Source organism: Schistocerca americana, chromosome X (genome assembly GCF_021461395.2).
Source record: "Schistocerca americana isolate TAMUIC-IGC-003095 chromosome X, iqSchAmer2.1, whole genome shotgun sequence".
In the NCBI taxonomy this organism is placed as follows: domain Eukaryota; kingdom Metazoa; phylum Arthropoda; class Insecta; order Orthoptera; family Acrididae; genus Schistocerca; species Schistocerca americana.
This window is the reverse complement of record NC_060130.1, coordinates 427,614,466-427,641,742: the sequence shown is the minus strand read 5'-3', so window position 1 is coordinate 427,641,742 and position 27,277 is coordinate 427,614,466. Positions and strand designations below refer to the sequence as shown.

General features: G+C 41.9%; 1 protein-coding gene across 1 annotated transcript in view; it reads right to left on the bottom strand.

The window, feature by feature from the left end:
* The window catches only part of LOC124555268 (F-box/LRR-repeat protein 5-like), a 113,356-nt gene that overhangs the window by 47,051 nt on the left and 39,028 nt on the right, over positions 1-27,277 (bottom strand). Inside the window, exon 2 of the mRNA XM_047129137.1 lies at positions 13,437-13,504. Coding sequence (XP_046985093.1) covers positions 13,437-13,504 — 68 coding nt within the window. The remainder of the gene's footprint in view (positions 1-13,436; positions 13,505-27,277) is intronic.

Below are 27,277 nucleotides of genomic sequence, written 5' to 3'. Positions count from 1 at the left end.
ATAGCGTTCCACAGATTCATGCCACACAACAACAGTACTTGTAGCGTGCAGACTGGATAGCAATTGCAGACCAATTTGTCTGTATGTGCATAAATACGAGACTCTAGCCACAACACGCACATCTGATGTTTATATTATTATTATTATTATTATTATTATTATTATTTTCGCACTTGTGATGCAATTTTTTGTTGTTGTGGTTTTAGGGCACAAAACTGCTACGGTCATCAGCGCCCGGTCTGTGACTTAGGAAAAGGTAAAAAATGAAACTGGAACCCAGCAGTAATGGGAGCGAAACTCAAAAAAAGTGGGGAAACCAAAAACAGAAGGAAAGCTTAAAAAACCTCTATAGAAGGGGGGGTTGTTTGTCCCCAAAAAGAGCTTCAAATGACTGACGTAATCTCACTGGCATTAATGAACTCAAGAACGCGATCGGCTGAGCGCGTGTCATCTGCTAAAATGGAAGATATATCAGGCGACAGCTGTAGACAGGTGCGCAACGGAGTAAAATAGGGGCACTCAAGTAAAAGGTGTCTCACCGTCCACAGTTGAGAGCAGTGGGGACAGAGTGGGGGAGGATCGCCACTTAAAAGATGTCGATTGCTAAAAAGACAGCGCCCTATCCGGAGTCTAGTTAAAATTACCTCCTCCCAACGACGCATTCGGGAGGAAGAGGTCCAAGCACAGGGAAGAGCATTCACGTCCCGCAATTTATTATTGGGAAGTGTCCACTAATGTGCGTGCCATAAAAGAGCAACGTGACGACATAAAACACTCCGTAGATCGGCAAAGGGAATTATGCGAATAGCAGGCCGAAGAAGAGAGACTGCAGCCTTGGCCACTATATCAGCTGCCTCATTTCCACAGATACCAACATGTCCTGCGATCCAGAGGAATGCCACAGAGACGCCCCTCAAGTGGAGCAAGTGGAGGCAGCCCTGAATCCGGTGGACCAGATGGTGGACAGGGTAGAGAGCTTGGAGATTGAGGATAGAGCTGAGAGAATCTGAGCAGATAACGTACTGTATCTGCTGATGGCGGTGGATGTATTGGACAGCCTGGAGAACAGCGTAAAGCTCCGCAGTATAAACCGAACACTGGTCGGGAAGCCGAAATCGATCTGGGGTGTCGCCAACAATATAGGCACTCCCAACACCAAACGATGTTTTGGAGCCATCAGTGTAAATAAATTTGGCATCCCTCATTTGTGTGCATAGAGCAGCAAATGCCCGACGATAAACAAGAGAAGGGGTACCATCCTTGGGAAACTGACAAAGGTCACGGAGCAGGCAGGTCCGGGGCCGGAGCCCAGGCCGTGCTGTACCCCAAGTTGTCAAGAAAGTTTTAGGAAAGTGGAAGGAAAGAGAATGGAGCAGTTGACGGAAGCAGACTCCTGGTGGTAGTAGGGAGGAAGGGCGGCCTGCATACCCTAAATCCAAGGAACCGTCGAAAAAAACGTCATGGGCCGGATTAGCAGGCATGGAAGACAGATGGCTAACATAACGACTCAGAAGGACAGCTTGCCGATTGGACAGCGGAGGTTCAGCAGTGTCTTCATAAAGGCTTTCCACAGGGCTGGTGTAAAAAGCTCCAGGCACTAAACGTAATCCACGGTGGTGGATAGAGTCTAAACGCCGAAGAATAGACGGCCGAGCAGAGGAGTAAACTATGCTTCCATAGTCCCATTTCGAGCGCACTAAGGCGTGATAGAGGCGGAGAAGGACCACTCGGTCCGCTCCCCAGGAGGTGCCATTCAGGACACGGAGGGTGAAAAGGGATCGCAGACAGCGAGCCGAAAGATAGGAAACGTGGGAGGACCAGCACAGTTTTCTGTCAAACATAAGACCCAAGAATTTAGCGACGTCCGCGAACGGAAGGTTGAAAGGTCCTAGATGTAAGGAAGGCGGAAGAAACTCCGTACGCCGCCAAAAATTAACACAAATGGTCTTACTGGGAGAAAAGCAGAAGCCGGTTTCGATGCTCCAAGAGTGGAAGCGATTGAGAGATCCTTGAAGACGTCGTTCATGAAGACTGGTCCGTTGAGAGCTGTAGTAGATCGCAAAATCGTCCACAAAGAGGGAGCCCGAGACATCAGGAAGGAGACAATCCATAATTGGATTTATGGCAATGGCAAACAGTACAACACTCAGCACGGAGCCCTGGGATACCCCGTTTTCTTGGGAGAAAGTACGGGAGAGAGTAGTGTTCATCCGCACTTTAAATGTGCGCTCTGTCATAAATTCATGAAGAAAAAGGGGCAGCCGACCTCAAAAGCCCCAAGAGAACAGTGTGCGGAGGATGCCAGTCCTCCAACAGGTATCGTATGCTCTCTCCAGATGAAAAAATATTGCTACTGTTTGGCGTTTCCGGAGAAAATTGTTCATGATATAAGTGGAGAGAGCAACAAGATGGTCAACTGCGGAACGATGCTTTCGGAAACCGAATCGGGCAGGTGTCAAAAGACTGCGGGACTCCAGCCACCATGTTAAACGGCAATTCACCATGTGCTCCAAAACCTTACATACACTATTCGAGAGAGAAATGGGGTGATAGCTAAAGGGGAGATATTTGTCCTTTCCAGGTTACGGAACAGGAACGATGATAGCTTCCCACCATCATCTGGGAAAAGTACTGTTGGCCCAAATTCGATTATAAAGGCGAAGGAGGTAACGCAGACTAGGGTATGATAAATGCAGCAACATTTGGATGTGGATACCATCCAGTCCTGGGGTGGAAGAGCGAGAAGAAGAGAGTGCGTGTTGGAGTTCCCGCATCGAGAAAACAGTACTATAGATTTCGCGATTTTGAGAGGAGAAAGCAAGAGGTTGCACTTCCACTGCACGTTTCTTTGGGAGAAACGCTGGCAGGTAATTTGAAGAGCTCGAAATCTCAGCAAAGTGTTGACCCAAGGAGTTACAAATTGCGACGGGGTCCACTAATGTATCATGCGCAACAGTGAGCCCAGAGACCGGGGAGAAACTAGGCGCGAGATAACCATCGAATCCAACTCCAAACTTCCGAGGAGGGAGTGAAGGCATTAAATGAGCTAGTAAAGAAGTTCCAGCTTGCCTTCTTGCTATCGCGGATGACACGGCGGCATCGCGCACGGAACTGCTTATAGCGGATACAGTTGGCCAAAGTAGGATGGCATCTGAAAACGCGAAGAGCACGTCGCTGCTCACATATGGCGTCACGGTAAGCCTAGTTCCACCAAGGAACTGGGGGGGGGGGGGGGGGGGGGCGCCGGGGCAATTAGGAGGTGCGAGGTATTGAACGTTCCGCAGCTGTAAGAATAATGCCTGTAATATGAGTGACCTCATCGTCGACACTAGGAAAGTGACAGTCATCGAATGTCGCTAGAGACGAAAAAAGTGTCCAATCGGCTGGGGCAAACTTCCAGCGTCTTGGGCGCATATATGGCAGTTGTGGCTGCAATAGAAGGAGACATGGAAAGTGGTCACTCGAGTGTGTATCAGCAAGAGCGAACCATTCGAAGCGCTGAGCTAGCAGAACAGTACCGACTGAAAGGTCCAAATGAGAGAAATTTGTCTAGGAGGCAGACAAATACGTAGGGTCCCCAGTGTTGAGGCAAACAAGATCTGCTTGGTGGAAGACGCCTATCAACAGTGAGCCGCGCAGACAAGGATGCGGAGATCCCCAAAGTGGGTGGTAGGCATTGAAGTCCCCCAACCATCAAATAGGGTGGGGGGGAAGCTGACCAAGAAGATTAAGGAGATCAGCTCATGCCATTGGTGTGGACGATGGAATGTATACAGTACAAAGAGAGAAGGTGTATCCAGAAAGGGAAAGACGGACAGCGACAGCTTGGAAGGAAGTGTTTAAGGGGATTGGGTGATAATGGAGAGTATCATGGAGAAGAATCATGAGTCCTCCATGTGCTGGAGTGCCTTCAACAGAGGGCAGATCAAATCGGACTGACTGAAAATGGGGGAAAACAAAGCGATCGTGGGGACGCAGCATTGTTTCCTGAAGACAGGAGATGACCGGCGAGTAGGATCGTGAGAGGATCGACAATTCATCCCGATTGGCTCGAATGCCGCGGATATTCCAATGGATAATGGACATAGGGTGGACAGAAAATGGAAGAATGTGACCAACGTGGCCCTCAACTCAACGACTGCTCAGAGCTTGCGACCGACAGCGTGGAACGGCATTCAGCCGAAGGCAGAAGATTCTGATCCATAGGTTGTTCGGGAGCAGCTCCTGCCACCCGTGATCGGCGAGTTGATCAGCCGCCAGCAGTGCGCCTCGGCGACACAGAAGATGGCCGAGAGTGGTTACCGCCAGGTGGTGCTGTAGATGAGACACGCTGTGGTGGAGAAGGAGAGGAACTGGGTTTCTTATTAGCCTTCTTGGAAAAAGGATGCCGAGATGAAGGAGGAACCGATGGTTGTGAAGTTGGGGTACATAAAAAATCTTCATGAGTAGGCTCTTTTTTGGAAGTCCGGGGGTCTGACTTTGGGGCTCGAGATTTAGCAGAACCCGATGAAGGGTGAGCCATAGAGTGAGCAGGTGAGAGTGGGGAGGTTGAACGGGCGATCTTTGCGCTGGCCGATCTGACAACTGTGGCACTAAAGGTGAGATCACAAGTCTGCGTGGCTGCCTCCTTTGTTGGCCGAGGGGAGGCAAGGACAGTGCTGTATTTACCTGTCTGAGGCACAGTGGGCTTTCGACTGGCAAATAACTTTCGAGCAGCAAAGGGGGGTCGACACCTTTTCCTTCACTCTGATTTCCTGAATGAGCCGTTCGTCTTTAAAAACGGGGCAATCTCTAGAGGAAGCAGCGTGGTCACCCATACAGTTGATGCAACGAGGGGATGAAGGTGGACAAGCACCCTCATGGGCATCCTTGCCACACGTAACGCATTTGGCCGGATTGGAACAGGACTGGCTGGTATGATTGAACTGCTGACACCGATAGCAACACATAGGGTTTGGGATGTAAGGGCGAACGGAAATTATCTCACAGCCTGCTTTTATGTTCAATGGAAGTTGAACTCTGTCAAATGTCAAGAAGACAGCAAGGGTTGGAATGATGTTCGTGTCAAGCCTTTTCATGACTCTATGAACAGCCGTTACTCCCTGGTCAGACAGGTAGTTTTGGATTTCCTCGTCGGACAATCCGTCAAGGGAGCGTGTATGAACGACCCCACGTGATGAATTTAAAGTGCGGTGCACTCCACCCAGACAGGGAAGGCGTGTAGCAGTGTAGTACGCAGCAATTTTTGTGCCTGGAGGGCACTGACTGTTTCTAGCAAGAAGGTGCCATTTCGTAATCGGGAACAAGACTTTACAGGACCTGCAATTGCGTCGACACCTTTCTGAATAATGAAAGGGTTGACTGTGGAGAAGTCTTGACCTTCGTCAGACCGAGAAACAACAAGGAACTGTGGCAACGATGGAAGAACTGTCCGTGGCTGAGACTCATTGAACTTACGCTTGTGAGCAGACATAGTAGATGATGAGGAAACCATTGTGGAAGTATCCCCCATGATTACCGGCGTCTCCAATGGTGCACTCCTTCCTTGTGGGGGCCCTCTCTGAGGGCACTCCCGCCTTAGGTGATTGTTCACACCTCAGGTCACACCTCCCGAGAAATGGACGGAGGGACCAATCGGCACTGGCCGTTACCAGGGGGTACGTACGTGTCCTACCTGTCAACCCAGGGTGGGGAATTACGCGTTACCCCATCACCGGCTACGCATGGGAATGCGTGGGTTGGCCTTCAGACATGCACAGGGAGGAGAAAAGAGAAAGGGAGGAACAAAGAAAGGGAAAGGAAAGAAGAGAGGTCTCAAACGCCGCAGCGCAGAAAAGGGGAAAGAGAAGAGGTAAGGAAAAAAGAAGGCCAAAGTAAGGATGAAGACGTACAGAGAAGGTGAAGAATGTGTGACATTTACGAGCGTCCGTCTCCGGACGTAGCCACTAAACATACTCCCAGAGGGGGAGAAAGGGAAGGAAAGAGGCGGAGGTGGGGGGGGGGGGGGGGGGGGGAAGATGGGGGATGGGGAAGGAAGAGGAAAAGGAAGGTATGCAGCCCGGAAAGGAAGGAGGGCCACATTAGCTCGGGGTCCCGTGCTTGCTACGCACGTATCCACAAAAGAGTTGTGGACCCCCTGGGGGGTGCGATGCAATTGTTTCTTTATTCTACTGTTCCGATTGTTTATGTTTGTGTTGTGAAACTACAAATGCACTGGCTGCTTCATCACAAGTGGTGTCTGTTCTATTGCACATGTCCGACAGAACACCTAACCTATCTATAAACATGTACTCTTATACACTTGTCTACTTTCAACTAATGAAGCGAAAGCAGACTTCCAAAAGAACATTGCTACAAACTCCGAAAAGTCCTTTTATGTGTCAGGAAAATGTTCTCCTATATAATAGTTTTACATGTAAACAATTTTTAAAAAATTCCCCTCAGTGGGGTTTGAACGTGGGACCTTTGCTACGATGAACTCACACTCTTCAAATGCACCCATGCAAGATGTACAAAACAGTCACTCACAGATATGCTTTTCCTTTCCTCCGTAGTTCTGGTGTTACTTTTAATTACAGTTTACGCATGTTCTACTGGATGACAGCACATATCACAAACTAAATTGGTGTTTCAGTTGATACTCTATAGATATACAATGTTTTGTACAGATCCTGAGTATCTGACATCTGGAACTTGGGTGCAAGTGTACTAATGAGTAATGAAGTGTACTTGAGGTTTTAACTGAATATTGTGTTTGTGTTAAACATTAATACGTTCACTGTAATTTTCTTCTTTAATTTCTGAGAAAATATGTTATCCAGCCTCCAATGAGATCCAAAACATGATACATGGCCGTCATGGTCTAGTAAATTGGAGACCTCTGGTCTACGCTATTTTTTTCCGTAGCTTTATAGCTGCAAGACCTCTCAAAACTGTTACCTACCCTCTCTTTTATAAGCTTTTATTACAGAAGTTAGATGAAAATGCTAAATAACAGTATATCTGTGTGATTAATTACTAGCCTAATTCTTAAATTTCTTTTGCATTTGTATGCTTACTAGGCACAGTCTAGCGTTTTAATAGCAATGTAGTGCAGAGTACCGCTGCCTTTGGATTGGGACTGTGATTGCTACATTCAGATGTCAGCCGAGTTGTTAATCCTTAGCTCACAGCTCCACGCAGTGCTAGCTTAGGTCATGCAGCTTGCGGGCTGTTGCCAGCAGGCATCACTGTGGGGGCAGGACGGGGAAACCCAAGGAACATTAGACATGGCTCACATGTCCCTCAATAGGTCCACCACTGTTGATGCCCTGGTTACTGCCTGCACTGAGGCTGACACCTCACACATTACCAAGAGGCTGGTTGTCCCAAGGTATAGCAAGCAACAGAAGACTTTCCTGAGAGCTGATTGAAAGATCCAGTTTGTCTGACAAACAGGTTTTGGGCACCATCTCTGGATGAAAAGTCCCTGAGCCAGGTGCAGTTGCTCACCCTGTATCAGAGGAAGCCTCTTGGCCTCCAAGATCCAGGCAATCAATTGTTGGTAGATAGGAGCTCCATTTTAGGTGTGTAACGGGGACTATTTAGGACATGACTGCGAAGGAGGGGTGAAAATCCAGTGTACACTCTGTGTGCATACCGGGGGGAGTCATCCAAAATGTGGAACAGGTTCTTCTGGGTGCCATGAAGGGCACAGAGTGCAGCCAACTACAGTTAGTGTCTCATGTCAATACTAATGATGTGTGTCATTTTGGATCAGAAGAGATTCTCTCTGGTTTCAGGTGACTAGTTGAAATGGTAGAGACTGACAATCTTGCTTGTAAGATGAAGGTGAAAATCACCCTCTGTCATGTCATCGACAGGACCAACTGCGGACTTTTGATATAGAGCTGGATGGAGGGTCTGAATCAGAGGCTCAGAAGGTTCTGCAACTATGTAGGCTGCAGATTCCTTGACTTGTGATATAGGATGGTGGGGCATCAGGTCCTGCTTAAAAGGTAAGGTGGTTTTGAGAAAGAACAAGAAGGGTTTCAGCCTAAAAGGGTGCAGGTTAAACACAGCATAGGGGCTGATGTAGGGACAATAGGCATTCGAGCAGAAAATTGCCGTAGCTGTGTTAGGAAAGAGCCATAGCTCCAGATGATAGTAAAAGCACTGAAGCACAAATTATTATACGTACTAAAAGCTGCTTGAAGACCGAGGTAAGTTCAGCAGAAATTTTTGCAAAGGAACTAAGGGTTTTCATAAAGAATAGATTAAACACAGTTGGTAGTGGTGTGTTCGTTGCTGTTAGAAGTAGTGTATCTTTTACTGAAACTGAAGTAGGTAGTTCCTGTGAGTTAGTATGGGAAGAGGTTATACTTTAAAGCCTTTTGCTGACTTACCAACTCATATGATACAGTTACTGAAATGTTAAAAAAACCTAAGTCTCATTTCAAATAGGTAAGCCACCCACACAATTATACTTGGTGGTGACTTCAATCTGCCCTCAATATATTGGCAAAAATGTATGTTTAAAGTCAGTGGTAGGGATAATACATTGTCTGACTTCTTACTAAATGGCTTACTCTGAATATTATTGTCCAAAAACATTACTAACTGCTTCCTCTGGAAATTATTTAGAACAATTAGTTCAGGAGCCCACTCAAAGTGTAAATAGTTGTGAAAATATACTCAACCTCTTAGCAACAAATAATCCTGAGGAAGTAGAGCACCATGACATATCAGGGATTAGTGACCACAAGGTTGCTGTAGCAAGATTGAATATCATAAAGCCCAAACCCAACAAAAGTAAATGCAGTACGCAAAAACGGTCAGAACACTGCTGCAGAGGGAACGAGAAGAACATGCCAAATTTGGAAGAACACACAAACCCCAACATTGATGAAGTTTCACAGAAGCTCAAAATTTAGTGTGAATTTCAATGTGAGAGATGTTTTTAACAGTTTCCATAATGAATCTCTGTCTTGAAATCTGGCAGAAAAACCAGAGAGATTCTGGTTGTATGTGAAGTACACTAGTGGCTAGACACAATCAATACCTACACCACGTGATAGTGAAAGTAATGTTACTGGTCACAGTGCCACTAAAGCAGAGTTATTAAATATGGTTTTTCCAAAATTCCTTCATCAAAGAACTTGAAGTAAGTATTTCAGAATTAGAGTCAAGAACTTAGCAGTAAATACCATGGGTGTAGCAAAGCAGCTTACATTACTTAATAAAGCCAAGTCACCCAGTCTGTATTGTATACCCAGTTGACTCCTTTCAGAATATGCTAACATAATAGTTCCCTACTCAACAATCATACACAACTGCTTGCTCGATGAAATATCCATACATGAAGACTGGAAAGTTGCTCAGGTCATACCAATACTCAGAAAGAAAGAAAGAAGGGGTAATCCAATGAATTACAGACCTATTATCACTAAAGTCGATTTGCAGTATGATTTTGGAATATATAATGTGTTCGAACATTACGAATTACCTAAAGGAGAAAAATCTGTTGACACACTGTCATCTTCATCTACAGCCATACTCTGCAAACCATCATTCGGTACGTCACAGAGGGTATCATGTACCACTACTAGCCATTTCCTTTCCTGTTCAACTCGCAAGTAGAATGACGGAAAAATGACTGTCTATATGCCTTCATATGAACCCTTATTTCTCAAATCTTACCTTTGTGGTCCTTACGCAAAATGTATGTTGATGGCTGCAGAATCATTCTGCTGTCAGCTTCAAATGGCGGTTCTCTAAATTTCCTCAATAACATTCCTCAAAAAGAACATAGTCTACCCTCCAGGGATTTGCATTTGAGCCCCCAATGCATCTTGGTAATACTTGCATGGTTGTTTAAACATATTGGTAACAAATCTAGCAGTGTCCACCTCTGAACTGCTTTGCTTTCTTCCTTCAATACGACTGGGAGGAGATCCAAAACACATGAGCAGTACTCAAGAGTAGATCACATTCATAACCAATGTGTGGTCTCCTTTACAGATGAACCACATTTTCCCAAAATTCTTCCAATAAATTGAAGTTGACCATTTGCTTTACCTCACATGCTTGCTCCATTTCACGTCTTTGCAACATTACGCTCAGATACTCAAACGACATGACTGTGTCAAGCAGTACACTCCTAATGCTGTATTTGGTTTTCCTACTCATCCACATTAACTTACATTTTTTTGACATTTATAGCTAGCAGCATTCGTCACAAACTACAAATATTCTCCAAGTTATCTTGTATGCTCCTACAATAACCAACTTTGACACCTTCACGTACACCACAGCATCATCAGCAAACAACCGTAGATCGGTACTCAACCTGTCTGCCAGATCATTCATGTAGATATATAAAAATAAATAGCGACCCTATCACACTTCCCTGGGGTGCTCATAACAATACCCTTGTCTCTGATGAACACTCTGTGTCGAGGACAATATCCTGGATTCCACTACATAAGAAATCACATATCTGGGAACCTATTCCATATACTCAAACCTTCATTAATACTCCGCAGTGGGGCACAGTGTCAAATGCTTTTCAGAAATGAAGAAACATGGAATCTGCCTGTTGTCCTTCATCCATAGTTTGCAGGATACCATGCCAGAAAAGGGCAAGCTGAGTTTTCCACAAGTGATGCTTCTAAAACCGTGCCAATTCGTGAACAGAAGCTTTTTGGTCTCAAGGAAATTTATGACACTCAACCTCATTACATGCTCAAGCATTCTGCAGCAAAGCCTTGTTAAGGATATTTGTCTAATTTTGCACGCCCATTTTTTCACCTTTCTGATATATAGGAGTCACCTGTGCTTTTTTCTGTTGCTTGGGACTTTCCGCTGGGTGAGAGAATTGTGATGAATTCAAGCTAACTAAGGGGTCAGTGCAGTAGAGTACTCTTTGTAGAACTGAACTGGGAAACCATACGCACATGCCAATTTATGTTTTCAGTATGGATTCAGAAAATATTGTTGTGAAACAATTAGCTCTTTATTCTCAGAAAGTAATGAGTGCTATTGACAGGTGATCTGAAATCGATTCCATAATCCTATATTTCCAAAAGGCGATTGATACCATTCCTCAAAATCAGATTATAATCAAATTGCAAGCCTATGGAGTATTGTCCCAGTTATGTGACTAGATTTGTTATTTCCTGTTGGAAAGATCACAGTTCATAGTAACTCATGAAAAGTCACCAAGTGAAACAGAAGTGTTATCTGGTGCTCACGGAGGAAGTGTGATATAGACCCTCTGCTGTTTGTAATCTATATATTCATAAATGATTTACGGGACGATGTGAGTGGCCCTCTTACATTGTTTGCAGATTTTGGGTCATGTACCATCCAGTAAAGTCATCAGATGATCACAACCAATTGCACAATGATTTTGACATGATACCTGTATGGAGGAGTCCTAAAACAGATCAATCAAATTTCGGTTACATGATAAATCATTCAAATTTAAAGGCTGTCAATTTAGCTAACTACCTAGGAATTACAATTACGCACAACTGAAATTGGAACGATCAGGTAGATAATGTGTGTTTTATTGGCAGAACACTTAGCAGATGCAACAGATCTACTAAAGACACAACCTACACTACATTTGTCAGTCCTCCACTATAGTAGTGCCGTGCAGTATGGGATCCTTATCAGACCAGATTGACAAGGGATACTGAAAAAGTTCAAAGTAGGGCAACTCTTTTTGTATTACCACAGAATGGAGGGGGGTGTCACAAATATGATATGAGAGTTAGGGCGGCAATCACTAAAACAAAAGGCATTTTTCATTGCGGAGGGATCTTTCCATGAAATTTAATTCAGTCACAACTCAAATGCTACCAGCACTCTGTTGCATTAAAAAAACTGCATGCACACAATTACAGTTTAACTCCATGGTCGACAGGAGTTGAATGAATCCTTTCCTACTACAGTGTTGCTCCTTCCTCCTTCCACAATTAATAACAGTAATACATTGTTAAGACTTGCAACATAGTGTGATGGCAAGTGCACCAAAGCAACTGCTGCAAACAACTACTGGTTTAAGTCCTAAAGCTTGTCCTCCCTTTGTTCACGACAAACAGACTGATATTAAATGCAAATAATACAAATTATATGGAGTGACAAAGCCACAGAGTGAAATCCACAATGTTGCAGGATTCATGTCAATGAAAACTTAAAATTTAACAACTATGTAATAAAACACGCATGGAAACTCAATTCAGTTGGTTTTGCTCTTAGAATTCGTGTAAACATTTGTACCTTGGAGAGTGCCAGGAGAGCATATTTCGGCTATTTTCAGTCTCTTGCAACATATGGAGAAATACTTTGCGGTTCCACCACTTGTTGCTTGTTAATAATTTTTTTTACTTTTTATTTTTTTCCCTCAAGAAGGCTAGCTGAATAATACTATGCTGTCATTCACAGACCCACTGCAAACACTTATTCAAAAAGCTTAAGATGCTAGCAGTACCATCATCATATTTATACAAATGTGTTTCATGTTAGGGTACACTTAGGAAGTTTTCAGACAAACTTCCACAGCTACAATACCCAAAATAGTAGAGCACACCAAACTCAATGAACAAAAAGAATGAACACACAAATGCATGTGAGCCATTTTGGTACTAAACTTTACAGCAGAAAACTAGAACACAAAAACAAATTCAAAGCAGAATTTTTTTTAAAAAAATTCTACTCTAACAATGTTTTCAGTTGGTTATTGACTATGTACGTCAATAAACATTTTCTGATAATGTTTATATTAAGGCAAGACTGAAAATACTGTCTTATGCCCCTAAACTTTTTATTATGTTTGCATACCTAACTGACAGCTGTTGCACGATGTAAAATTTTCACTGATTTATTGCAGTGTATATAAGGATTTGCTGCTTATGGATGACAAAAGTGAAACTCTATAGAAAAAAAACTATGCATTTATAATACTGTAAACATATTTGTAGATATAAGCTGCGTTACTAGGAGTTCTATGACCTTGTATTATTTTGTTTCTACTTTTATGCACATATTTGTATGTCCCATATCCTTGAAATGGTTTCCCATAAATTTATACATACATCTGAACAACATCCATACATTAGTCCATGGATGGATACATAAATAAATTAATAAAATAAATAAAATTGGTTGTAGGTGTACTATCTTTCTTCGATGTGGTATGGTAGAGCAGAAACTAATCACTGTTAAAACTTTTTGAATGACACTCAACATCCCCAGTCAGATGATCAGTTCTGTTTAACCACATTCAAGTTTAGGGCATTTTTCAATTTAAAATAAAATAAAAAAATTAGATATGTTAAACTGCAAATTGTTTGGAGAGTTGCCTTGCTACTCTGACCAAAAGAGTAAACAATGTCTTGCACAAAGCCCACATGTTAATGAGAAAATGAGCTCAAATAACCATAAGTACTTACCAACAATACTATCTTCATCTGTTTCATTTTCTATTTTTGCAATGTTGTAACGCTTCTCAGCAGTCAGCCTGTAAGAGAGACATTGGATATTAAATGCTATTTATACTATCACGAAGTATGTAAAAATTTATAATTTTTTTTTTCTGCATCTACTATACCCACTCAGTTGGGGCTCTGATATTTCCAAATGATTATAGGATATGAAATTTGGGTGCCCACACAAATACTTCAGACAAATTTGGTTATCTACACCAGAAAATACGTCACAGTTCATAAAAAAATTGTTGGCTTATTCTTGTAGTCTAGTAAATTTATGATTCGACTTGGTTAAAATTGCTTCACAAGTGGCTGAAATGGTATTCAACTCAATAAATATTACTTTTTAACATACCCAAAATCAGTCAAAACTGGACCATAGAAAAACACCTAAACATGAAATTCCAAATGATGGTCATTTTTCAAAATTATTTTATTGGTTAGTATAAAATTAACAATGTAAGGAAATATAGATTGCTACTCATTGTAAAGATGACAAGTTGACTTGCAGACAACCACAACGAAAAGACACACATAAGCTTTCAGCCAAAGCCTTTGTGAAAAAAACATGTAGGTTCATCCGCACCTCACACACACGTGACCGCCATCTCCGGAAGCTTGGACCATAATGCAACTGCCATGTTGAACAGAAGCAGCAATCTGGAGGGGGCGGAAAAGGTTGGTTGGTTGGTTGGTAGGTCTGAGTTAAAGGGACCAAACTGCAAAGTCATCAGTCTCTTCATCCTACATGTATCAAACTAGGAATTAGCCTCAGACGTAGAATATAAAAAGCAAATCCTGGGAAGCCTAATTGTAAACAAGGCACAATAAGACTTAGATAAAAACAAGGAGCAGTAGGAGAGGAGTGAAGAGGGAGTGAGGTGAGTGAGCTGCTCTGCTCATAATGCAGTTGGACATCCTAGAGGCACAGTATGTTGTAGGAGATGTACTATCTGCATCCAACCAACACTACCTTGCCCTTCATTCCGCCAATAAAATGACCAGCCCAGATAAGGTGATACAATTTAGGGAAAGACAAAACATCGAAAACGGAAAATATAAAAAGATAAGGAGAATAAAAGGTTGGGAAGGGTAGAAACCACGCCAGACAGCTGAGCAAGGGACGTTACGGGTTCCCCTGGGCCAGAGCAAGTGATGGGTGCCCCCCCAATGCCTCAGGTAGTTAATGAGGCCAAATGTTCACCACCTCACAGAGACAAGTAGAAACCACCTTTGAGAGTAAATCGTAAAACCACGTCAATTGCTTTGGTGTCTTCTGCTACCACCAGATGTAGTGTGTCAGAAAGTTTTAAGATATCGCTGAAGAGAAGCCAAACTTGAACAGTCTAGTAGGATGTGGGCCACCATCAGGCAGGCACCACAATGGCAGTAAGGTGGGTCCTCATGCCAGAGAGAGAGCGGCCATGGGTCAGCAACTGTGGCTAAAGCATAGCTGACAAAGAAGAGTGGATTCCCTGCATGAAGTGCAAAGGCAAGACTGCACACAGTAAGGGTCTCCTTTATTGCCCTCAGCTTGTTTGTGAAGTGCAGTATGGGCCATTCGGAGTTCCAAGCCTCCAACAATTGATGGCGTAGAGTCTACCGAAGGTCCAGTTCTGGGATCCCCCATTCCCAAAATTGGCATCCTGGTACATCTACATGGATACTCTGCAAATCACATTTAAGTGCCTGGCAGAGGGTTCATCGGATCACCTTCACAATTCTCTATTATTCCAATCTCGTATAGCGTGCAGAAAGGACAAACACCAATATCCTTCCGTACAAGCTCTGATTTCCCTTATTTTATCATGGTGATCGTTTCTCCCTATGTAGGTCAGTGTCAACAAAATCTTTTCACATTTGGAGGAGAAAGTTGGTAATTGGAATTTTGTGAGAAGATTTCGTCACAACGAAAAATGCCTTTCTTTAATGATGTGCAGCCGGAATCGTGGATCATTTCCGTGACACTTTCTTCCATGTTTCATGACAGTACAAAACGTGCTGCCCTTCTTTGAACTTTTTTGATGTACTCCGTCAATCCTATCTGGTAAGGATCCCATACCACGCAACAGTATTCTAAAAGAGGACGGACACGCGTAGTGTAGGCAGTCTCCTTAGTAGATCTGTTACATTTTCTAAGTGTCCTGCGAATAAAACACAGTCTTTGGTTAGCCTTCCCCACAACATTTTTTTTTCCTTCCAATTTAAGTTGTTCGTAAATGTAATTCCTAGTTATTTAGTTGAATTTATGGCCAACTTTGCTCCAAGTGGTCAGCATGTTCATTCCCTGCGATACCAACATATCCACAGATCCAAACAAATACAACTGGCCATCCAGTTTGATGGAGGTCAGAAAGAAGGTCCCAGATAGTTGTGGAACTAATGGGTGATGAGGATAGGACTGATCTATAGCCTGAAGACTGCTCAGGTTAAAAACATCTTGCCGGTGCAAGACTGAGCATGGCTAAGGTTTTGTCTGATGGCCACCAATTCAGCAGTGAACACACTGCATCCATTCAGCAGGGAGTGCAGTTCACTGCACCTTGCATGTGTGTATGCAAAACTTGATTGTCTATCAACCATTGAGCTACAAACCATTGAGCCCTCAGTATACACCACTTCTGAACACAGAAAAGCATCGAGGAAAGCCAGGAACAGGTAGGAAAAAACCGTGGGATCAACTGACTCTTTCAATCTAAAGGATAAATCAAGACTGATCCAAGGTCAGGATACTCGCCATGGGGATGCACACGATTGCTCCCTGACACGGGGCAACAGTGGCGGAAGTTGGAGTTCGGAGCAGACACTGTAGCCAGGCTCAAATTGTGACCTCAGTTCTGCGTCTCTGTTGTGGAAGGTAGATCTCCCTACCAGAAAAAAGTACATGGTGGTTCAGATGCTAAGGGGAGCTGCGAATGTGTACAGCATAATTGAGTTGCTGTTGGCTCAGCGAATAGTATGTTCACAGGGCTAGTTTGATGATGTATCACGTCCAGTACCTGCAATGCTGGGGAAAACGATAAACTATATTCCAGACTCCCGTAATCAAGGTGGGACAGGATCAGGGCTTTGTAAAGTTGGAGAAGGGTAGTGTAGTCTGCACACCAGCTGCTGTTACTGAGACAGCAAAGTGTATTAAGGTGTAGTCAGCACCTTTCCTTAAAATGGCGAAGATGGGGAAGCCAAATTAGCCAGACATCAAAGACTGGAACCTATAAGTGATAAGTCTCCATCACATTGAGTAAGTGGTTGTAGAAATAAAGTACTGGTTGTGGATGAGCAGTACAATGCCAACAGAAGTGCATGACATGAGTCTTGGTGGCTGAAAACTTACAGCTGTGGGTGACAGCCCACAATCATGTCCTTTGAATGGTGCCCTGCAGTCGGCGTTCAGCAACAGCCACACTAGAAGAGCAATAGTAAAAGCAAAAATTGTCAGCATACAAGGAAGATGGGAGCCCATTCTCTTCAATAAGGGGGGGGGGGGGGGGGGAGGTACTGTGGAAAGCACCAACTTGAACCCAGTATGTACGGTGCGATAAGTAGTTCTGGACAAAAATTGGGCGTGAGCTCCAGAGACCCCATTCATGTAAGGTAGTGAGGATGTGGTGTCACCATGTGATTTCATAATCCTTTTGTAGGACAAAGAAGACAGAAATAAGGTGTTCATGTTTGTCAAAAGCTGTCATGATGGCAGACTCCAGGCAAACCAAATTTCCAGTAGAGGAACAGCCATGGTAAAAACCACCCTGGGATGGGGTCAGATGGCCCCCAAGACTCAAGGAGCCAACACAGCTGAAGGCTCACCATGTGTTCAAGTAACTTACAGGGAACACTGGTGACGCTGATTTGGCAATAGCTGTTTACCTCTAGGGAATACTTAACCAGTTTCAGTACCTGCACGATGATGCTTTCTCGACACTGAGATGGGAACTCATCCTTGCTCCAGATACAGTTGAAGATGGTAAGCAGTTGATACTGACAGTCCATTAATGGTGTTTGAACAATTGGTTGTGAACATGGTCTGGTTCTGTGGCTGTATCAGAGCAAAGGGCCAGGGCACTGAGATATTGTCACTCACTGAATGAAGCATTATAGGACTCTAGGTGAAAGGTATGTGCAATCATTACACCCGCTGTTTAAGGACATGAAAGGCACGTTGATAGTTCTCAGATGCAGAGACTCGAGCATGATGAAGAGCAAAATGTTTGGCAACAGTGACAAAACCACCATTCAAGGAAATAACAGGTGACCTGCAGAGGACTGGCATCCGTAGAAGCATCTGATCTTTGCCCAAACCTGTGTAGGAGGTGTACATGGTCCAATGGTTGAAATATACCGTACCCAGCATTCTTCTTCCATCGTTTTATTAAGTGGGAAGTAGGCACAGAGCCATTTAAGGGCAATGAGGTGTGCCATCAAAGGATGATGCTTATCGTGTTCGAGAGCCCGCCTGCAATCTCTATTGGCCTCAGTGATTTCTGAGGTCTACCAATATACTATCTTCCAACGAAGAATGATGGAGTGTGAAATCAGCTGGCAATAGAATGGCTGCTGTTGCACTCTGGACAGCCATGTCAATGCCTCCATGTAGCACCGAGCTAAGAACAACAGTGGAGGCGAAAGCATTCTAGTCAGCACTGTTGAGAGCCTATTTGTGTGGACACCCAGCGGGGTGACACAGGGGGAGGGACAGGAAGATCAAGAAGTGGTCACTAACACACAGGTCATCTTAGCCCCTCCAGTGGAAAGATGTAAGAAGAGCAGGGCTGCAAATAGACAGATCAATGGCTGAGTAAGTCCTATGTGCCACACTGGAAGTGTGTGGGGGCACAAGTATTCAAGAGACAGAGGTCAAGATCTGATGTTTTTACCGTGGCCAGTGATCATAGTCCAGGCACTGAAGTCATCCACAATTGGGAAAGGTGGGGGAGCTGAGAAACAAATGCAGACTATACAGTCTGAGGCATTCCATCATCAGGAAGGAGATAAACATTAGAGATGGTAAAATGCTGAAATGCCCTTATCAGTCAATCCATATGAAGTGGTCCAGTGATGGTTGCTTGACCATTTTTAAATATTTTAATTTTTTTATACGTGATTGCCCTGTATTTGAGAAATTCAAAACAGTTTTTTCACAACAATCTATCTTGCACCTTTACTGGATGGCGGCCATTTTTATTTGTAGGCACGCGACGATTTTTCAGTCTGTAGACATTAGTGAAAATTTGAATATTTCTGCACTGGGTTAAGTTACAACATTGCAATTGACATGATTGTTTTTAGAAAAGTGTCCTCTACAACATTGTCTATTACACAAAATACCCTAAATTCAAAAATAAACGGCCAAAATGACCTTCAAAGTTTGGTATCCAAATTTTCAAAAATCCACTTTTTAGGTCCAAAAATAACAAACAAGGAGTGATTTATGAGAGTGTATTTTTTCCTATAGTTAGATATCATACACTACTAGCCTCATATAGAGCAAGAACACTTACAAATGTTTCCTTAATTTTTTTATGAATTTTTGAAATTTGAAAGTTTTCTTTTTTTGTAAAGTTTTGGGTTAGTTATCTTAGGTCCGACCACGTATAAAAATATGATTTTTGCACAGTTTGTACATCTATATGATAGCGACGTGCTGTAAAAACTTCAACACTGATATCTGAATGTGAACAAATATATGAATTTTTGAAAATGAGGAAATAATTAACGTTACTCTACAACTGATCTTATGGCTGTTGCCTGTTTAAATTGTTTATTGTTTCTTTGTAATAAAATTTAATTGTGACATATATTTAGTTAATTCATTTGGTTTATTTATTTTTAATGATGTAATACTAAACAATAGGAGCTTTCGCTTTTGTTCTATGGTAATAAAAATGCCCATTTATATTTAGGTTTATTGTCAATAAAGAAGTAAATTATTGCTGGGTGTGGCATTGCTGTAGCCAGTCTGTACATCCACTCTAACAGAGGTTTCAGAACATACTTCAGCGAGAGTGTAGAATGTGTTATGTGCTTTGTTCTGTGTGTAATTTGTAATTAATTTTGTGAGATTAACTGGAATGCAATAACATGGATGAACAGTGCTCTGTTGGACAGATAGCAAATGAAGTGTGCCACAAAACAGTTTATCATTCAGTTTCAAAAAACTTGAAAAATGTCAATTACTTCGATGAAGTTAGACAAACTTTGTTTAAATTTCGAGTAAGTTCTTCTGTAACATCAGTGTGTGAGCATCATGAGAAGAAATAAATTCTGAAGTACAACCACAATTTTGGAAGAAAGTGGTGTGTTGGGAAAGAACCAGAGCTCCAAGCCCTAATAGAAAGCACTGAAGCTCAAATAGTTGTAGGTACAGAGAGCTGGCTAAAATCGGAAATAAGTTCAGCCGAAATTTTTTCAAACGATCTAACAGTGTTCAGAAAGGATAGATTAAATACAGCTGGTAGTGGAGTATTTATTGCTGTCAGGGGTAGTTTGCCTTGTAGCAAAATTGAAGTAGAGGATTCATGTGAAATAGTATGGGTAGAGATTATACGTGACAATCTGACTCAACTATTAATTGGATCGTTTTACCAATCCCTGACTCAGAAGACATAGTTGTTGAACAGTTCAAAGAAAATTTGAGTCTCATTTCAAATAAGTACCCCGCTCTTACAATTACGGTCAGTGGTGACATCAATCTACCCTCGATATGCTGGAAAAATTACACATTTAAAGCCGGCGGCAGGCATAAAACATCATCCGAAATTGTACCGAATGCTTTCTCAGAAAGTTATTTTGAACAATTAGTTCATGAGCCCACTCGAAGCGTAAATGGTTACGAAAGCATACTTGACCTTTTAGCAACAAATAATCCTCGACAAATAGTGAGCGTTGTGACAACTACAGGGATTAGTAATCACAAGGCAGTTGCTGTTAGGCTGAATACCGTAACACCTACAACCATCAATAAGAAATGCAAAGTACAGGGTGATTCAAAAAGAATACCACAACTTTAGGAATTTAAAACTCTGCAACGACAAAAGGCAGAGCTAAGCACTATCTGTCGGCGAATTAAGGGAGCTATAAAGTTTCATTTAGTTGTACATTTGTTCGCTTGAGGCGCTGTTGACTAGGCGTCAGCGTCAGTTGATGCTAAGGTGGCGACCGCTCAACAGAAAGCTTTTTGTGTTATTGAGTACGGCAGAAGTGAATCGACGACAGTTGTTCAGCATGCATTTCGAACGAAGTATGGTGTTAAACCTCCTGATAGGTGGTGTATTAAACGTTGGTATAAACAGTTTACAGAGAATGGGTGTTTGTGCAAAGGGAAAGGTTCTGGACGGCCGAGAACGAGTGATGAAAATGTAGCACGCATCCAGCAAGCATTTGTTCGCAGCCCAGGAAAATCGACTCACAGAGCTAGCAGAGAGCTGCAAATTCCACAATCAACTGTATGGAGAGTCCTACGAAAAAGGTTAGTTATGAAACCTTATCGTCTGAAATTGGTTCAAGCACTGTCTGCAGCTGATAAGATTAAAAGAATCGATTTCTGTGATTTTATCCTTGCTCAAATGGAAACAGATGAATCTTTCGTTTCAAAGATTGTGTTTAGTGATGAAGCAACTTTCCACACTAACGGGAAAGTCAACCGTCACAATGTCTGTATATGGGGCGCTGAGAATCCACGGGAAACAACTCAGTATGAACGTGACTCGCCTAAGGTGAACGTTTTCTGTGCCATTTCAGCCAATAAAGTTTTTGGTCCCTTTTTCTTCGAAGGTGCTACTGTAACTGGACTACAGTATCTGGAGATGTTAGAGAATTGGCTGTTCCCTCAGCTCGAACAAGAAGCACAACAATTCATATTTCAGCAGGATGGAGCGCCACCACATTGGCACTTATCTGTCCGTTAACTACCTGAACGTCAACTACCCGAGGCGATGGATCGGCCGCCAGGCAGCCTGTGACAGAGCACTTCATCACTGGCCTCCAAGAAGCCCTGATCTTACCCCCTGCGATTTTTTCTTATGGGGGTATGTTAAGGATATGGTGTTTCGGCCACCTCTCCCAGCCACCATTGATGATTTGAAACGAGAAATAACAGCAGCTATCCAAACTGTTACACCTGATATGCTACAGAGAGTGTGGAACGAGTTGGAGTATCGGATTGATATTGCTCGTGTGTCTGGAGGGGGCCATATTGAACATCTCTGAACTTGTTTTTGAGTGGAGGAAAAAAAGAAAAAAAAAAACCTTTCTAAATACTCTTTGTAATGATGTATAACAGAAGGTTATATTATGTTTCTTTCATTAAATACACATTTTTAAAGTTGTGGTATTCTTTTTGAATCACCCTGTATATCTATTAAAAAAAGCTGATAAAAATGCTCTTAACGCCTTTTTAAGAGACAGTCTTCACTCCTTCCCATTTGATCATGTAAGTGTAGAAAAGTTGTGGAATGTTTTCAGAGAGATACTATCAACAGCAATTGAGAGGTATAGACCACATAAATTAGTAAGTGATTTTACTGATCCCCCAGGTACACAAAACGGGTCAGATCGTTGTTGCAGAAGCAACGAAAAAAGCATACCAAATTTAAAAGAACACACAATCCCCAAGATTGGCAAAGTTTTACTTCAATCCGAGATGCTTTTAATAATTTCCACAACGAAATTCTGTCTGGAAATCTGGCAGAAAACCCAAAGAGATTCTGGTCATACATAAGGCACACCAGTGGCAAGACACAATCAATACCTTCACTGCACGATAACGGTGAAGTCACTGATTACAGTGCCACTAAAGCAGAGTTATTAAACACAGTTTTCCGAAACTCCTTCACCAAAGAAGACGAAGTACATATTCCTGAATTCCAATCAAGAACAACTGCCAAGATGAGAAACATAGAAGTAGATATCCTCGATGTAACAAAGCGGCTTAAATCACTTAATAAAGGCAAGGCCTCCGGTCCAGATTGTATACCAGTCAGGTTCCTCTCTGAGTATGCTGATAAAATAGCTCCATATTTAGCAATTATATACAACCACTCACTCACAGAAAGATACGTACCTAAAGACTGGAAAATGGCTCAAGTCACACCTATACCCAAAAAAGGGAAGTAGGAGTAATCCGCTTAATTACAGGCCTATATCACTAACGTTGATTTGCAGTAGGGTTTTAGAACATATACTGTATTCGAACATTATGAAGTACCGCGAAGAAAACGCTTTATTAACATATAGTCAGCACGGATTCAGAAAATATCATTCTTGTGAAACACACTAGCTCTTTATACTCATGGATTAAAGTGCTATCGACAGGGGATGTCAAATTGACTCCATATTTTTAGATTTCCGGAAGGCTTTTGACACCGTTCCTCACAAGCATCTTCTAATCAAACTGTGTGCCTACGGAGTATCCCCTCAATTGTGCGACTGGATTCGTGATTTCCTGTCAAAAAGGTCACAGTTCGTAGTAATAGACTGAAAGTCATATCCGGCGTTCCCCAAGGAAGTGTTATAGGCCTTCTATTGTTCCTGATCTATATTAATGACATAGGAGACAATCTGAGTAGCTGCCTTAGATTGTTTGCAGATGATGCTGTCATTTACCTTCCTGTAAAGTCATCAGATGATCAAAACGACTTGCAAAATGATTTAGCTAAGATACCAGTATGGTGCGAAAAGTAGCAATTGACCCCGAATAAAGAAAAATACGAAGTTATTCACATGAGTACTAAAAGAAATCAGCTAAATTTCGATTACATGATAAGTCACACAAATCTGAGGGCTGTAAATTCAACTAAATACTTAAGGATTGCAATTACAAATAACCTAAATTGGAACGATCACATAGATAATATTGTGGGTAGAGCAAACCAAAGACTACAATTCACTGGCAGAAGACTTAGAAGGTGCAACAGGTCTACTAAAGAGACAGCTTACACTACGCTTGTCGGTCCCATTCTGGAGTACCGCTGTGCGGTGTGGGATCCGTATCAGGTGGGACTCACGGATGACATCAAAAAAGTACAAAGAAGGGCAGCTCATTTAGTATTATCGTAAAATAGGGGAGATAGGGTCACAGATATGATACGTGAATTGGAGTGGCACTCATTAAAAGGCATTTTTCATTGCGACGGGATCTTCTCATGAAATTTCAATCATCAGTATTCTCCTCCGATTGCGAAAACATTCTGTTGGCACCCCCCTACATAGGGAGAAATGATCATCCCAATAAAATAAAAGAAATCAGTGCTCTCACAGAAAAATTTAAGTACTCGTTTTTCCCGCATGCCGTTCGAGAGTGGAACAGTAGAGAGACAGCATGAAGGTGGTTCATTGAACCCTCTGCCAGGCACTTTATTGTGAATAGCAGAGTAATCACATAGATGAAAGTTCATAAAAAGCCTATTACTAAAGGTTTGAGGGAAATAAAACTTTAATGTTTGTCCTTGTTATGTGAGAGTGAAACAGCTTCCCAAGTGAAACGTAATGTGATTCCTGGAAATTCCCTGTGCCCAAATTGTTACTCAAAACAATTTTTTGTGAAACCAGAACCAGAATCACGTAACCTTGTTAACCCTTTAACTGCTTTGGACATGTTAACACGCGCACCTTTGTACCTGTCCCTGTGTGCTCTGAATGTGTCTACTCATAGACACGTTCAGAGTACCAGGTAGAAGGACTGGTGGTGTGCATAAACACGTTCAGAGCACACAGGGACAGGTACAAAGGTGCGCGCATTAACATGTCCAGAGCAGTTAAAGGGTTAATGACATTTATACTCCTAATGAGGAAGCTGCTAGCATATTGGATTTTGTTTGTACTAAGTTAGACGTATCCCCTGCTTAAAAAAATGTACCAGAAAAAGAAAAGCAGCTATGGAAAATAAGGTACAACAAATTTCAGACAAAATTAGAAGAGACTTGGAATCATGCTTTAATAATACAGATACCAACATTATTTCTAAAGAAAAAGAATACCTATACCAGCATCATCTGACGCTGAATATTTGAGCTTAATAGAGAAATTAAAAATTAAATGTTCAGTGACATCTAAAGAGAAAAACTTTAAAATTTTAAGTTCGCTCCCTGACTCATGGTCAAGAGAAAAAAATAGTTCATGAATTCAACATTTCTCATAGTTTGGTTAAACTAACCCAAAACTTAGTGAAAGAGCAAGGCATGCTTCCAGTTTTGCGAAAGAAGAAAGGAGGAGGTATAAGTGAAGAAACAAAAAGATCCAGCAGTTTTTTGAAGGTGATGAAAACAGTAGAATGTGCCCAGGTTGCAAAGATAGCAAAAGAGTTGTTTTAAATGGAGTTAAAGTAACGAAGCAGAAATAACTGGTGCTGTCAAATTTAAATGAACTTTTATGTAGCTTTCAAAAATTCCCACCTGAATGCAAAATTGGAAGGTCAATATTTTGTGACCTCTGCCCTAAGTGGTGTATTTTGGCTGAATCCTCAGCGACAAACTCCATGTGTGTTTGTTTATATCATCAAAATGTCAAACTGATGACTGCAGGTGTAAAACTCGGTTATCTTAACTACAAAGAGTTACAAGATTTAATGGTCTGTGACATTAACAGTTGTGACTGCATGATGAGTTTGTGTAATAAATGCCCTGGTAAGGAAACCATTATTGAATTGTTTCACGAATATGATGAGGAAATGCCAGACAGTATTACTTTCAAACAGTGGGTCACAACTGATAGGGCAGAAATGATAACATTGGTTAAATCTCAGGAAGATTACTTGGAATCTTTAATTGATAACTTATAAAAACTCAAGAGTCACCACTATGATTCTAAAATGATTTTGCAGAAAATTTTACATTTGTGATTCAGGATGCAATACAAGGGTACCACTGGATCAATGACGAGGCAACAGTGCATCCATTCATTCTTTACTTTAAAAATGAGAAAGATGAAGTTTGCCATTCTTCAATTTGCATTCTAAGTGACTACTTGGAGCACAACACTTTGGCTGTACGTGGGTTTCAGAAGTATGTAATAAATTACATAACAGAAAATTTTCCCAAGGTTGAGAAGCTGATATACTTTTCAGATAGAAGTGGTAGCCTAGTCAGTATAAGAACAAAGAATTTTTCAAATCTGTGCAACCACAAAGTACACCAATGGGTTGGAGGCTGAATGGCACTTTTTTCGCATCTTGCCATGGTAAAAATGCATGTGATGGAGTAGGTGGTACAACAAAACATGATTTAAGTAAAGACAGCCTACAAAGGCCAACCACAGACCAAATTCTCACAGTACAGAACATGTATATCTTTTGCAAGGATAATATTAAAGGCATTACCTATTTTCTGATCAAGAAAGAAGAACTGGCTCTGCATATGAAAACAACACTTCAAACCAGATTTGAAAACTGTATAGCAATAGAAGGAACAAGGCATTTCCACAAATTCCTTGGCACTGCAGAAAACTTAGTTCGATGCTATGTAACATCAGAAACTGAAATTTATGAGGATCATTGTGTCAGTAAAATTACATCTCTGTCTTTAACGTTGAATGACATAGTGGCATGTGTGTATGATGGACAGTGGTGGCTTGCAGAGGTTGAACGAATAAGTTTGGAAAACAATGATGTTTTTGCGCATTTTTTCCACCCTGCTGGCCCAAGAACATCATTCAAGAAATCTACTAGTGACAAAGTTTGGATACCAATGAAAAATGTTTTAAGGAAACTTCTAGTGCTTGAACTTACCACAGCAACTGGGAGGTCTTATTCTATATCACAGAAGCTGTCTGAAGGAATAAAACATTCACTAACAGGTTTAGGAACAGTCGCATATCAAAGGATGTTAATTGAAAATATTTGTTTTAAGTATGTCAAAATAATATAAATGTTAATTTCAGTGATCTTGCTCTACATGTGGCTAGTAGTGTACGATATCTAACTATAGGAAAAAAATTGACACTCATAAATCACTCCTTGTTTGTTATTTTTGGGCCTAAACAGCAGATTTTTGAAAATTTGGATACCAAGCTTTGGAGGTCATTTTGACTGGTTATTTTTTAATTTGGGGTATTTTGTGTAATAGACAATGTTGTAGAGGACACTTTTCTGTTATGGGGTATTTTGTGTAATAGACAATGTTGTAGAGGACACTTTTCTGAAAACAATCATGTCAATTGCAATGATTTAACTTAACCCAGTGCAGAGAGATTCATATTTTTGCTAAAGTCTCTAAACTGAAACACTGTCGCGTGCTTACAAACTAAAATGGCTGCCATTCAGTAAAAGTGAAAGGTAAATTTTTTTAAAAACGGTTTTGAACTTCTGAATTATAGGGTAATCACATATAAAAAAGTAAAATATTTAAAAATGGTCAAGCAACCAGTTTAATTTTTATTGGGCCACTTCATTTGGGTTGACCCTTATCCAAACAGCCACAGCCTCCAAAGTTGTATCAAGAGGCACAAGTTCGCTATTTAAAGAGTCCAGAACACACGAAGCACAGGGGACCATGTAGCTCAGCCAGATGGTGGAAAAAACCACTACAATTTCACTGGAGAATCATGCTGTTGGTATACTTTGAGGGTGTGAAGGGACCACGGGGGCAGGTTATGTCCCAGGGTCACCTGCTGCCACCGGATGAGAGGGGATTGTATCAACACACACAGTTTCTGAGACAATTGTGTGGCATCATCTGGAGCCTAAGGGACCGCTGCGATTACCGCCTTGGCCACTGAAGCAGAACATGTGGGACCCGGTAGCATGGGGTCCATCTTGGAAGATTTCTTTTTGTCTTTGTTCTGCTTAGAGAATCTGTATGACTGGGACGGCTTCC